The sequence below is a fragment of the Emydura macquarii genome, unplaced genomic scaffold, assembly GCF_026122565.2.
Source record: "Emydura macquarii macquarii isolate MOO-44397 ecotype Brisbane River unplaced genomic scaffold, CSIRO-AGI_Emac_v2 contig_1876, whole genome shotgun sequence".
NCBI classification, from domain to species: domain Eukaryota; kingdom Metazoa; phylum Chordata; order Testudines; family Chelidae; genus Emydura; species Emydura macquarii.
Window position 1 is genome coordinate 22,755,586 of NW_027132013.1, and position 14,845 is coordinate 22,770,430.

A 14,845-nucleotide genomic window follows, 5' to 3' on the forward strand; every position below is an offset into this window, starting at 1 on the left:
TGAACATGAACTCAGCACAGCAGTAGGAAGGATAAACAGGAAAGCAGGAGCACAATTTGAGGAGAGAACAGAAGATGAAGATTAAAGAGTAATAGGGGAAAAATTAAGTGTCTCGGGCTGCTATTTTCAAAACACCAGAGTCAAGACCCAATTCCTACTGATTTTCAATGGGAGGTGGCCACCTAACTCCTTCTGGCACCTTGGCAATCTCACCCCTATAGATTACTCTTGATGGCATCTGAGTACAGCAAGTGTTGCTGGAAAAAGACCTGTATCCTGTGCCATGCGTCTTCCTGTGCCCGGGCATGCTCCCTCTGCTGCCCTCCCCATAGCATGAATGCCCCAACTAGCTTATGAATTGACACATGGCACAAAGGCAAATATGGTGGCTCCAGGAGGTGCCCTGCCCCAGGATAGCAGTAAAACTCCACATCTCGCCCGCACTGCTGAAGGCGTTGAACGGTTTCTCGGCAGCAGAGCTCACTTTTCCAGTTTTTGTCATCCAGCCCTGATAAGAAGAGGAACTTGGCTGAGGATTTCTCCACTGGAATGCGGCAGTCCCAAGTCGCTTGGTCCCTAGGATCATCCAGGACTTCTGAACAATCCATCATTCCAGATTCACCGGCAATCTTCATCCTCCCCAAGTCATACGGATGGGGAGGAATAGTGAAACCATTAACACGTAGGGGGATAAAGGAATTAACACCACATCCAGAAATGCTGACAGCTGCTTTGATGCCTGGCAGAAATGTGGCCAGAGAAAGAGCTAGATCTGCCCCTTTAGATAAGCCCAAAACTCCAATTCCAGTATCTTTCACCTGAAACACAATTACAGATCAAGCATCATCATGTGTCATCTTTCCCCTAGATGACTGTAATCACCTCCTGTCCAGCCTTCTCACATCTCCCTATGCCAGATCAACCAAACCACAAAAGTTACCATCTCTTCCTTTCCCTCTGCTCTCCCCACATCACTCCTTTCCCTTTTACTGGCTTCCACTATCCTGACATCAAACTCCTCAGCCCTCTCCGTTTCTGCTCCCATGTCTTCTTATTCCATCTCCAACACCCCTCCCCGTCATCTCCTTGGATTAAGCCCTTCTCCGCCCTCCCACCCTCCGCCGCCCCCCCCCCACTATTGGCTTCAAGCTTGCTGTCATGCTGCTGCTTTCACTATGCACCATCTCCAAGAACCCTCCATCTCCATCTTAAAATCCCCTCTGGAAACCCACTTCTTTCATGAATCCTTCCTGGGCTGATCTCCTCTCCAAAGATTTCTCAGACCCTCTGGAGGTTGCTGGCCTCCCACCAGCCCAGGAAGGACTAACACCATGCCCAGAGTCTGTTCAGGCCCTTCCTTTGGGGCACCATTTTTCAGTTGCACCAACTATCTTTAGTAAATCCCCAAATAAAACAGTTCAACATAAACCCAACAGCTACCTTTCCCTGTCCCAGGGCCTTTCTTGCCAGGGTCTCCCTATTCCTGGCAGCCAGTCCTCTTATAGATCATCTGCCTGGGACTCTCCCTGCCCCAGAAGCCAACCTACTTCCTATAGCTCCCCTCCTCAACTGAGCTTTTCCAGCCTTTAAAGGAATCAGGTTCTCATCAGGCCATTCTCTGACCCCTTCCCACTGGGGCCTGATAATCCCTTTTGCCAGGCCCATACACCTGTTCTTAAAGGAGTTCTGCCTCAGAACAGGGCTGGCTGGCCCCAGGCCTTTCAACTTGCCTTTCAACCTGTAACTTATCATCTCTTATCACTGCTGCTGTCTTGTGTTTTGCCTTGCTGCGTAAGGGATTTGTTATGCTAGGTGCTGAGCATCCTGAACCATTGATGTCAATACCTTTAGAGTATAAATTCTTCAGCATAGGACTCTCATCTCATCCCGCATCTTGTAAACGGCCCTGAACGCTTACAAAGCTGTATAACATTTACTACCAACCAAATAGGATGCTGCAGCTGAGTCTTTTGGTCATTTTACTGGTTTTTGACTGTTAGGAAATGACCAATGCTGTAAAAAACAAGGTTACTTACCAGTAACTGATGTTCTTTGAGATGTGCTGCTCATGTCCATTCCACTATAGGTGTGTGCATACCTCTGTGCATGGTTACCCAGAACTTTTTTCCCCTTAGCAGATCCTGTAGGGCTGGCTCCGGCGCCCCCTGGAGTCCCGTGCACATGCCATGGTGTAGGAGGTGCTGCCAACCCTACGCCCCCTTAGTCCCTTCTTTCTGCCAACACCAGCAGTGGGAATTGGGGGTGGGTTGTGGAATGGACATGATCAACACATCTCAAAGAACAACAGTTACTGGTTGTTTTCTTCTTCGAGTGCTTGCTTATGTCCGTTCCACTATAGGTGACTAACAAGCAATACCTTTGGAGGTGGGTCAGAGTTACCGGTGAGCTGCCCTCAGCACGGCTCTGCCAAATCTTGTCCTCTCTCGCCTGTTGGACGATGGCGTAGTGGGACGTGAATGTATGCACCGACGACCAGGTGGCGGCTTTGCAGACGTCCTGGAGGGGCACTCTCTCCAGGAAGGCCGTAGATGAGGCATGAGCTCTGGTTGAGTGTGCTGTGATGGTTCCCGGAAGCGGTAACCTCACCTGCTCATAACAAAACTTGATGCATGATGTAATCCACGAGGAGATGCGCTGGGTGGAGACATGTGAGCTTTTCATCCAGTCAGCCACTGCGACGAAAAGCTGTGTCGATTTCCGGAACGGCTTTGTACGCTCGATGTAGAAGGCCAGGGCTCGTCTCACATCCAGCGAGTGCCATCTCCTCTCCTTCTCCATACCGAGAGATTTGGGAAAAAAACACAGGGAGAAAAATATCCTGATTACAATGAAATTGGGAAACCACCTTGGGCAGGAAGGCCGGATGCAGCCTCAACTGAACCTTGTCCTTATAGAATACTGTATAAGGGGGCTCCGAGGTCAAGGCCCTAATCTCGGAGACCCTCCTAGCTGAGGTAATGGCCACCAGGAAGGCTACCTTCCATGAAAGCAGGAGCAGAGGACATGAAGCCATGGGTTCAAAGGGGGACCCCGTGAGTCTCGAGAGAACCAGGTTGAGATCCCAGGGAGGCACCGGGTCCACGGACCTGCGGATAAAACCTCTCCACTCCTTTGAGGAACCTGACTGACATGGGGTGGGAGAACAGAGATCTCCCCTCTAGTGGCTGATGAAAGGCCAAAATGGCCACCAGGTGAACCTTCAACAAGGCCAGCACCAGACCCTGGAGCTTTAGCTGGAGCAGGTACTCCAGGATCGCCTGTATAGGCGAGAGGCTGGGCGGAATAACCCGGGACTCCGCCCATCAGGTAAACCACCTCCACTTAGCCCGATACATGATCTGTGTAGAGGGCTTCCTGCTGCCAATCAGGACTTGCTGGATCTGCACTGAGCAGGCTCTCTCTCCCTCCGTCAGCCACAGAGCCTCCAGGCTGTGAGGTGCAGAGTGTCCAGGTCCAGGTGCAACAGGAGACCATGGTCCTGGGAGAGAAGGTCATGCGGCCTCGGGAGCTCCAGGGGTGGGGCGATTGAAAGGTCCAGCAGCATGCTGAACCAGTGCTGCCTTGGCCACACTGGAGCAATCAGTATAACATCAGCTCTGTCCCTCTTTATTTTCAGCAGGACCTTGAGCAGGAGTGGAATGGGCAGGAACACGTACGTGAGATTCCCCATCCAGTCCATGAGGAATGCGTCGGAAATCGACTCGATCTCTCGACCCTGGAGCAAGCAAAACCGTGGACACTTCTTGTTCCAGGCCGACATAAACAGGTCCACTTGGGGAACTCCCCACTTCCAGAAGATCATAGATGCCAACTCTGGGTGTAGCGACCAGTGATGGTGGGGTAGAAACGACCTGCTGAGGCGATCTGCCTCATCGTTCCTCACTCTCGGAAGGTGAAAGGCCGTCAAGTGAAAATGGTGCCTCTCAGCAAAGTCCCACAGATGGATAGCTTCCTTGCAGAGGGCTGAGGAGCGCACCCCCTGCCTGTTTATGTAAAACATGGCTGCGGTGTTGTCCATCAGCACCTGCACCACTCTGCCTGTCAGGAATCGGAGGAACACCTTGCATGCTAGGTAAATGGCCCTCAGCTCCTTCACGTTGATGTGCAGGCACCTCTCCTTCCTCAACCAGAGCCCCTAAATGCCTAGGTTGGCGCTGCTGTGAGCCCCCCCAACCTACGTCCAAAGTATTGGAAATTAGGGTGACCGACAGGACCAGTTCCTCGAATGGAACGCCCTTCAGCACTGCCCAGGGAGTCTGCCACCAGTCTAGGGAGCCTAGGACGGGCAGGGGAACTGTGACCACCCAGTCCAGTGAGTGTCTGCTTGGTACATATTCCGAGGCTAACCATGCCTGAACCGATCTGAGTCTCAGGCGAGTGAGTCTCACTACACACGTGCAGGCCGCTATGTGGCCTAACAGCTGTAGGCAGTACCTGGCTATTGTCGTGGGACATCGGTGCAGCTGGGAGATGATAGAGACCATCACCTTAAAACGTGGTTGAGGCAGGAAGGCTCTGGTTAGGGTAGCCTCAATGAATTCTATGTGTTGCACTGGGGTCAATGTGGACTTCTGTTCATTTATGAGTCACCCCAGCCTGCAGCACAGGGAGCAAGTGAGGGTCACGCTGTCCTGCACTTGGGACCTGGACCTGCCTCTGATCAGCCAATCATCCAGGTAAGGAAAAATTTGCACATTTCATCTCAGGTGGGCAGCCACTTCTGCCACGCACTTCGTAAACACCCTGGGAGCTGAAGATAGGTCAAAGGGCAGGGCTGTAAACTGATAGTGGGAGCCAGCCATCATGAAGTGAAGAAAGCACCTGTGGCTGGGGAGGATAGACACATAAAAGTATGTGTCTGAGATCAAGGGTGGCATACCAGTCCCCTGGATCCAGGGAAGGTATCATGGAAGCTAGCGAGACCGTGTGAAATCTGAGCCGTTTGTCATATTTGTTTAGATGACAGAGGTCTAATATGGGTCTCAGACCCCTTTTTGCCTTGGGGATGAGGAAGTACCTCGAATAGAATCCTTTCCCCCTTTTGCCTTGAGGGACCATTTCCACCACTCCCAGATTGAGGAAGGTGTCCGCCTCCTGTAAGAGGAGCTGCTTGTGAGAGAGATCCCTGAAGAGGGACGGAGGGGGAGGGTTGTTGGTGGAGGTAAATGTAAACTGAAGGGCATAGCCCCCCGAGACTATCCCAAGGACCCAACGGTCCAAAGTGATTTTTGCCCATTCGGGGTAGAAGGGCCTTAGCCTGTTTAGGAATGGGCGGGATGGATCCAGGAGAGCAGTCAGGGCGCCACCCTTGGGCGCACTGTCAAAATTGTCTCCTTTGGCTGCCCAGCCTCCTGGGGGGCCTTTGCTGGGGAGCTGAGGATGAGCTAGGGGGCTGGTTTCTTCCTCTTCTAACCCCCCTATTTCTATCCCTCTGTCTATAGGGTTGGAAAGGTCTGGGCTGAGACCTTGGCTGCTGCTGCGCCTGGGGGTGTGACTGACACCTAGAAAACTGGGGCATGTAAAGGCCCAGGGAGCGAAGTGTGGCCCTGGAGTCCTTCAGACCGTGCAACTTCGCATCAGTCTGATCCGAGAATAAGGCCAACCCATCAAAGGGGAGGTCCTGGATAGACTGCTGCACCTCCTGGGACAGCCCCGAGGATTGCAGCCACAAGCACATTCACATACAAATGGCGGAGGTTATAGTCCTGCCTGCCAAACAGCAGCACCCCAGGACGTCTGGAGCGCTGCTCCAGCTACCGCAGTCCCCTCCTCCACGATAGTGTTAAAGTCTGCAGCCTGGTCCTGGGGTAGGGTCTCAGCGAACCATCTGAGGGAGTTTCACAGGTTGAAATTATACCTGCCCAGGGGGGTCTGACGGCTGGCAATTCTAAACTGCAGGCTTGCCGTTGAATAAATCTTTCTCCCAAACAAGTCCAGTTTCTTATTGTCCTTATTCTTGGGAGTCGACCCTGGCTATCCCGTTGGTTCGCAGCATCCACTGCCAGGGTACCCTGGGCAGGCTGGGTGAACAAATACTCAAACCTCTTGGCTCGGACGTAATATTTCTTCTTGGCCGCTTTTGATGTCAGGGCAACCAAGGAAGGGCCACAGGGCCTGCACAGTTTTAAGGACCCCTTTGTGGACTGGAAGGGTCACTCGAGCTTGGGCAGCCGCTGCCAGCACATTAAAGAGGCTATCTGCGGCCTCTTTTAGCTCCTCCACTTCCAGCCCCATGTTGGAGGCAACCCTTTTGAGCAGCTCCTGGTGCGCCCTGAAATCGTCCAGTGGCGCAGAGTGGTCCTGGGAGACTGCCTCATCATGTGAGAAGGAGGATTGCAGTGGTGCAACCTGCGTGTGTGCCCCTCCTGGCGGAAGGTTGTACCCGCTGAGATTCCCTCCTGGGGGTCCGACACCTCGTCCAAGGAGTGATGCCGACAGGTCTTCCCCTGTACAGGGGGCACGGACTGCACTCCGGATGATTTAATGGATTGGGGCCAAGATCCCACCTGTAGAGCCCATGAGGCCCAATAAAGCCATTGGAGTATCCACTGTCCCTGGGGCCAGCCTGGAGCTAACTGCACCACGGGCTCTGGCACTTAATGGGGACGTCAACTCGCCCGATGACTGTCCCCTCTGGGAGACCCCAAAGCGTTATCAGAGTCAGAGGTCCTGGACCTGCAGTACCGTGTCCGTCCCAAGTCACGGGCACCCTTTTGTGCCGATGAACACCCCCTTGACACCTCCGACCTGGAGGACAATGAGGATTGCCTCCGTCGCCACGAGCGGTGCCGACAAGCGGGGTCATGCTCTGAAGAGCTAGAAGTACCGGAGCATCGTCTCGGTACTGATGATTTCTGACACCACTTGCCTTGAGGCTCTGCAGAAGCCTTCGGTGAGCGAGATTGGTGCTGTCCCGAACTCCTCAGTACCGAGCCAGACTCCAGCGACCAGGTTCTGTGCTGCCTGGGTGCGGGCGAACTCCTCAGTGCCGGGGAGCGGGAACAGGAGCTGTACGAGCACCGCCTGGCAGACCTTGACCGGTGCTGCCTCCTGGCTTGCGCTGCCTCTGGTGCCGGGGAACGATGTCAGTGCCGAGAGGGAGACTCCACGTCTCATGTCAGTGCAGGTTGGCTCGACGATGCCAACTTGGAGCGACTATTAGGGGAGGCAACTACTAGGGGAGGCAACGTGGGCAAGGCCAACAAGGCTCTTGCCACCTGAAAAGCCTCCGGTGTCAACACATCGGCAGGGGCACTCTCCCACTCTTAGGAGTCGGGGGAGGCTCCCTGACCGGAGATGCAGGCACTGGAGAAAGAGTCTCAACGGGCCGGGGCCGGTGCATCTCCATACTCGACTCTGCCTGTACCAACAGCGCAGGGGAGTGTCCACGCTCCGCGTGCTGCTTCCTCTTCTTCTTCGGTACCGGTGATGTTGCACGGTGCAGAGTCGAGGGCAGTATTGATGGTGCACTCTGTACCGAAGCCACACTCAGTACCGAGGCAGAGCGGGTCGGCTCAGACGTCGTGCAGAGCGCTGACTCCATCAGCAGGGCTTTCAACCGGATTTCTCGGTCCTTTTGAGTCCTCGGTTTGAAAGCCCTGCAGATTTTGCACTTGTCCTTTCTGTGGGCTTCCCCCAGGCACTTAAGGCAGCGGTCGTGGGGGTCACGGAGCAGGAAGACCTTCTTGCAGAAGGCACACAGCTTAAAGCCCAGCGACCGGGGCATGGCCCAGCCGAGTGAAATCCCAGCAGGGACTGCCTTATTTCTAACTATACTTAACAACACTTAACAACTAGTTAACTAACTAAAACTAAACTCAGAATACAAAACAAGTCCAAACAAGGGGAGTAATACTTGCTGTGAGCAAGGCTAGTTGCAGCAACCGTCACGGGTGGAAAGAAGAAACTGAGGGGGGCATAGGGCCGGCAGCACCTCATATACCGCGGCACGTTCACAGAGTTCCAGGGGGCGCCGGTGCCAGCCCTACAGGATCTGCTAAGGGGAAAAAAGTTCCAGGTAACCGTGCATGGGAGCATGCACACACCTATAGTGGAATGGACATGAGCAAGCACTCGAAGAAGAACATAGTGACATTTATTTTAAAGCTTAACTGGTCTTTTATTTCTCTTTACATTTTTCCATTGATGTATGTAGTATGATGATACATTGTTGTTTATGATAGCAAAAATGCCTTCCCCATCAAACACTGTTGTTTAAATTTGGCCTCTGTGCGTTTTGTAACTTGGCACTCTCTGACACTAAAGTTAAGTTAAGTTTTAAGAGCCAATCTATTATAAATCTGTATTACAGTGTTCTATTACTGGCTTCTGAAACTTTATTTGGGGCCAAAATTGTATATGATTCTAACCTGAAAGGTACTTTGATACAGCAAGTGAACTGATTTTTCCCCTCAGATCTTTTAAGCTGTAATAATGGACAAAAAAATTAGAACACGTCCTGTTTTAAGTAGTTTAGCATTCCTGTAACTCCCAGCTGTGTTTTTTAATGTGAAACTTTATATAACAATTGCTACTTTGCATAGCACCATTATAGGGATTTTCCTCCAAGGATCACAAAGTGCTGTGCAAATCATTCATTAAGCTTCCCAACTCACGGTGAAGTAGTCATTATTGTTACAGCTGGGGGAAATGAGAGCCAGAGAGATGATATATGGTGACATACACACCAAATTAGTATCAAAACTGGGATTAGAACTCATGCGTTCCTGGCTCTCCTACTGTGCTCAATCTTTCACACTGCACTGTCTCCTTCCACCTCCCTCAGAAACTTGAGCGTATTTATTGGCATATGCATCTCAATTTAGAAAAGTGTGATAGAACCTCCAGTTGGAAAGGCATTGTAATTTGTCTCATACCTGCTGCTGTTTCCTCAAAAACTTTACAGCCTCTCCAAAATAGTCCAGTTCGAGGATGTCTGGGATAGCAGGAATATCTTCAAAGGCTAAATAAGCGAGAGCCAGTGTCACAAAGCCCCTGCTAGCCAAAAGACTTGCTCTGTACTCAGCAAGACCTCCTCCAGTTCCATATAAGTCGATCAGTCCTGGGAATGGACCGAGTCCTGAAAGGTAAGAGAGCTCATTCACTGTGGAGGACTCTTACAACTGTCTAGTAATGCTTCCTCAGCACGAAGTCATACAATGGGTCTTGACAGAAAACCACTCTAAATAGTTCATTTTAACTAGACTCTCTTTCACACACACGCACGCACGCACACACTCTCTCTCTCTCTCCCTCCCTCCCCCCCAGCAAGGGCTTGTCTAGATGGGGAAACTGACTGGCATAACCATAGTGGAATAACTAATGCTGGCATGACTCCCCAACATGGACACTATTCTGGAATAAAAATGACTTTGTTGCAGACTGATTTACTCCACTTTGGAAGTTATTACTTATATAATATTTATACTGTTAGAGCTATGCCAGTCAACTTCCCCATGTAGACAAGTTCTAAAACAATCCTGGGGCCCTATGTTCCCACCACAGGATACAATGACTCCTAGCAGTGAAGTCAGTGGAAGTTATTAATATCCTGCAGCAAGACACCAAGGGCTTCTGGAGTAAACGATAAGGAAGAAAGAGCCCACAAGCCTCTTTTGGCTGGTTCTCCTACAACATGTCCTTTGTAAGGAGAAGGATAAAAATGACTTACCTGTGATTGTTGTTCTCAGAAGATATGTTTATGTAATAATTAATAGATTACCTTTCCTGGATTCCATATTCCTAGCGTGTCACTGGTGAGAATTCCCTTAGTTTAGAATTTTATCTAGGCATTTCTAACATGCTTGTCTAACATACTTTGGTTAGTATGCCTATCCTAAGGTCTTGTCCACATTAAAGACTTCAATTATTTGTACTTCAGTTGGTTGTACTGAACAGACAGAAGCACAAACTATTCATTACATTCACACTAGCCATGTAGAATTGGGTACATTTGGCCTCTGGGATGACATTATCACCAGCCTAAACCAATTCAATTCCAATGCCGCCTGGGTGGCTATCCCAGTTTCTGGTAACCTTTCCTATGGATCTATGATCTGATCATCAATCACTGTCCTGCCCCCCAACTGCTTTCACAAGGAAACTTTAAAAAGCAGTGGAAACATTTCTAACAGGCTTTGGTATTATACAAACTTGTTTTTACAAAATTAAAATTTTTGATCAAATCTGAGTGCTCTTTAAGCACAGCTCCAGGCAAATAATCGCTAAAAATTAGCAACAACTTTCCTCAGCATCCCAGTCTCATCAATGTCTCTATAGACAGCCTTGAAACAAGGATTCGTCTTTAATCCTCAAATATTGCCACTTTTGTTTGTCCCCAGGATTCCACCTCTCCATCAGTACTCCCATGCTACCAGGCTGCCTTATCGGTCTGCAGGAGAGGGACCTCTTGTATCCTTAACTATTCTTCCCCATTCCCAGCTCTAATCCAAGACCCTCATAGAATCATAGGACTGGAAGGGACCTCGAGAGATCATCTAGTCCAGTTCTCTGCACTTATGCCAGGATTAAGTATTATCCTAGAACATCCCTGACAGGTGTTAGTCTAATCTGCTCTTAAAAATCTCCAATGATGGAGATTCCACAACTTCCCTAAGCAATTTATTCCAGTGCTTAACTAGCCTGACAGTTTGGAAGTTTTTCCTCACATCCAACCTAAACTGCCCTTGCTGCAACTTAAACCCATTGCTTCTCCTCCTATCCTCAGAGGTTAAGAGAACAATTTTTCTCCATCCTCCTTGTAATACCCTTTTATGTACTTGAAAACTGTTATATCCCTCCTCAGTCCTCTCTTCTCCAGACTAAACAAACCCAATATTTTCAGTCTTCCCCCATAGGTCATGTTTTCTAGGCCTTTCATCATTTTCGTTGCTTTTCACTGGACTTTCTCCGATTTGTCCACATCTTTCCTGAAATGTGGCACTCAGAACTGGACACAATACTCCAGCTGAGGTCTAATCAGTGTGCAGTAAAGCAGAAGAATTACTTCTCGTATCTTGCTTACAACACTCCTGCTAATGCATTCCAGAATAACACTGTTGCAAAAAAAGGAAACATCAAACTGTTAACTCATATTTAGTTTGTGATCCATTATGACCCCCAGATCCCTTTCGGCAGTACTCTTTCTTATAGTCATTTCCAATTTTGCATGTGTGCAACTGATTGTTCCTTCCTAAATACTTTGCATTTGTCCTTACTGAATTTCATTATATTTACTTCAGACCATTTCTGCAGTTTATCGAGATCATTTTGAATTTTAATCCTATCCTACTTGCACTGGCAACCGCTCCCAGCTTGGCATCGTCCGCAAACTTTGTAAGTGTACTCTCTGTGCCATGATCTAAATGATTGATGAAGATATAGAACAGAACCAGACCCAGAACTGATCCCTGCAGAACCCCACTCAATATGCCCTTCCAGACTGACTGTGAACAACTGATAACTAGTCTCTGGAATGGTTTTCCAACCAATTATGCACCTACTTTATAGGTAGCTCCATCAAGGTTGTATTTCTCTAGTTCATTTGAGAGGTCATGTGAGACAGTATCAAAAGCCTTAAAGTCAAGATATACCACATCTATTACTTCCCCCATCATAAACCTCTTTGCTGTATCCTCCTAATTCCCTCTTCTAGCTCATCTCACCCCAGCCTGCCAATCCCTAATATCAGTCTTCCTTAATCCCACAACTACAGACCTATTTCCAGTTCAAATCCCACCAAACACCTAGCACTTTACGTTTCTGGTTCCTCTCATATTGATTCCAGCCCCTCATTCTGATCTCTCTTCTCAAGTATCTACCAAACCTCAACCACCAGGCAGCCCTCAAACACCCTCAGCCTCCTTCAAGTTTATTTCACCTCCCTTTCACCCCTCCGTACCCCTGCCTAATCCAGACTCCAGCCATTCCCTCAAGTCCCAGCTCTCCCACAATTCTAAATTCTTCTTTTTGGGAACCATAACTTTGCTTTCTTTTGGCTGCCTTGCCTATCCAACCCCTTTCTCTTTGCACTCCCCTCTCAACATTTCTACTGTCCCTTCAAAGGGCTTTCCTAGTCATGTATTTCAATGGAGTTAAAAGGTTTTTCTCTCCTAAAATGCCCCTTATTATAGTTTTCCACTGATGGCAGGTAGGATACCTGGAGGAAAGGCGAGCCATAGTTAATTAGGCTCTCTCACCTGTCTGTTTCTGTGCGTCCCCAGCCCATCACCACAACATACAAGTGCCTCATATACATTAATGAATTTATCCCCATTTTCCAGATGGGGAATTTATGCACAGAAGATTAAGTGACTTGTCCAAGGTCACTAGGAAGACTGTGGCAGAGCGTGGAATTGAATTCAAGTCACCTGAGACCCAGTCAGTGCCTTCATCACAGAAGCATTTTTTTCATATTCTATTGTTTGTATTACAGTAGCAACTAAAATCCCCAGTCAAATATCAGAAGCCCATTGTGCTGGGACCTCACAAAGGAGTTTAAAAAAAACCACAACTGTCCCTGCCTTCACTCCACCCCCAAACTCTGCTCTTTTTGCTCTGAATGAAGAAGCAACCAGAAGAAAATAGCTGGCATGTCATATTTTACTCTCTCTCCCCTCAGCAAACATCTGCCAACACTGCCTCTGCAATAATCACTTTGGTCCTCATGAACAACTGGATCCACTCCTTTTTGGGGGGCGGAGGTGTGTAAACCATGACATTTCAGCTAGGCTGGGCCTACTTATAAAATTAAACTACCAAATATTAATAAGTTGCATATTGCAGAGTATGTGAAATGGTGGCTGGAGTTCCTTTTGAAAAGGGGTGATTGTTTCTCATTGCAACACACCCATGCTGTCTTTCCATTCTCAAAGCATGTCTGGTATTTCATTAAGATAACTGTTTATTAATTACCTCTCTTGTCTGGACCATCTTCCCTAATGAACTTATCCTCTGGGAGTAACTCATCTATGCAGTAAACAGAAATGTGTTAAATGCAGGGCGTGCTAGACCTCCATGGCTCCAGACCTCCCAAAATACCTATGATCAAAGCCCATGGCTCGATGCCACCCCAGGTATTGCTCAATTTAATCACAACAACCCCAATACACCTTTGTTTGAAGGGTGGAACACTGAAACTAAACAACAAATCTAGGTGGCTAGCACCTTTTAACTAAGTAAAGCATATGGCTCTCTCCCTCTTGTATTCTTTTCTGAAATTCCTGTGTTTACTCATGTAAATTGCCAAAATGCCTTGAAAAACATTGAATTTAAGAATATAAAAGAGAAGCAAATGAACGGGTAAAAAGGCAAGCAAGCTTCATGAGTGAAGAATCACTCTGGACAAGAAACTGACAAGACCCGCCGTCTTGCCCAGCTGTCTTCTGAGACCACTGATCCAGGCTCTCGGGGGAAGCTGCTAAGAAACCATCGCTGCCTCTTGCCTGCATTGGTGAGGATAATTGCTTTTGCAGCTAAAATATACTGGACTTTTGCTTTGGGGGCTCATTTTATATGATTTTGCCTTCTCCCAAGTTCTTGTTTGATGATTCAGTTCAGATGAAAGTGGAGGGTCTCTCACCATGGCAGGAGGTCACCCTGAGGGCATCCCTGACTGATGAGAATGGGGAATTTTTCCAATCCTTTGCCTACTACAGGGCTGCATAGTAATTAAAGCCTTTCTGTCATTATCGAAAGAGTCATATCAATTCCTGAGCACACTAATAGCAGATCCCAGTCTGTGAGTTAATAGGTGGGAAAAGGAACATGCAGCCCACCCAGGTGACTAACAAACTTTGCTGTGGAGTCCCATAAGTCTATCCAAGGACTATAGTGCATATATGTGATCTAATAAACCAGCTGGAAAACTAATAGGAAATTAAAACTCACCAGGAGGCAGGAAGAGAGTTGCCTTGAGCCGACCTTCTCTGACTGGAATCCTCTTCACCTGCTCTCCCAAAAATTTCCGCTCATTGATGCATTTGCCCAGGAGCTGGCTGGTGTTAGTGTGACCTTCAAACACTTCTACATGCACATAGAAAGGGGTTAAAACATTCTTCTTTGCCAGCCGTTTGAAGGGGGTCTTGGATTCCAGTGACCACAGCAGTCCCATGGGTTCTACCCCAGAGTAGCTGCCACCCAGGGCTGAGGAGCATGTCAGATCCAGTTCTCCATTGTTCTCAGCTCTGTAGTAGGCAAAGGATTGGAAAAATTCCCCATTCTCATCAGTCAGGGATGCCCTCAGGGTAACCTCCTGCCACGGTGAGAGACCCTCCACTTTAATCTGAACTGAATCATCAAACAAGCACTTGGGAGAAGGCAAAATCATCACATTCACAGCCATCGAGTGTTGGAGTGCAGCTAATTGCAAGATACCGTCTGTGTGACACAGGAATTGTCAGAAACTCTGGCTCGTCTTGAAACTTGCAATACCTGCCAGAGTACAAAAGGAACTACAGTTGCGGAAGCCCTGTTGCAAAGATTTCTGGGAGATGTAGTTCAAAATGTCAGGAAAAGACAGCACGTCTCCAAGATGGGAAGCTTTTGTTTGAAGAGGCTGTACTGAAGCACTACCACTTCATTCCAGGATTAGGGATTTAATATTTCTCTCTCTCTCTCACTCACTCACACACTCACACACTCCAGCAGTCCTGGAATGAATAAAAAAGTCTTTGAGAACTGACAGTGTTTCATATATATGGGGCCAACTACAAAAACAGTTCCAAACCCCCTCTTCTCTCCAGACTTTGGGAAAATTTAGATCTGAACAAAGAACTAATTTGGAAATTCATGCTTGAGCTCTATTAAGGCACACTGAATCCAAACA

The 14,845-nt window shown here is 48.5% G+C and overlaps 1 protein-coding gene across 1 annotated transcript; it reads right to left on the reverse strand.

Annotated features, from left to right (window-relative positions):
• Positions 1-215: 215 nt before the first annotated feature.
• LOC137159682 (acyl-coenzyme A thioesterase 1-like) lies at positions 216-14,365 on the reverse strand. The gene is made up of 3 exons (XM_067558148.1): positions 13,909-14,365; positions 8,898-9,100; positions 216-818 (listed from the first exon to the last, which is right to left on the reverse strand). The coding sequence occupies exons 1-3, from the start codon at positions 14,360-14,362 to the stop codon at positions 216-218; spliced, it is 1,260 nt and encodes a 419-aa protein (XP_067414249.1). The 5' UTR covers positions 14,363-14,365.
• Positions 14,366-14,845: the final 480 nt, after the last annotated feature.

Coding starts and splice junctions, on each gene's coding strand:
- LOC137159682 (XM_067558148.1), bottom strand. CDS start 14,362: ATGGCTGTGAATGTGATGATTTTGCCTTCTCCCAAGTGCTTGTTTGAT. Junction 9,101..13,908: donor AACTCTCTTCCTGCCTCCTG/GTGAGTTTTAAT, acceptor CTTACCTTTCAG/GACTCGGTCCATTCCCAGGA. Junction 819..8,897: donor TTTTGAGGAAACAGCAGCAG/GTATGAGACAAA, acceptor ATTGTGTTTCAG/GTGAAAGATACTGGAATTGG.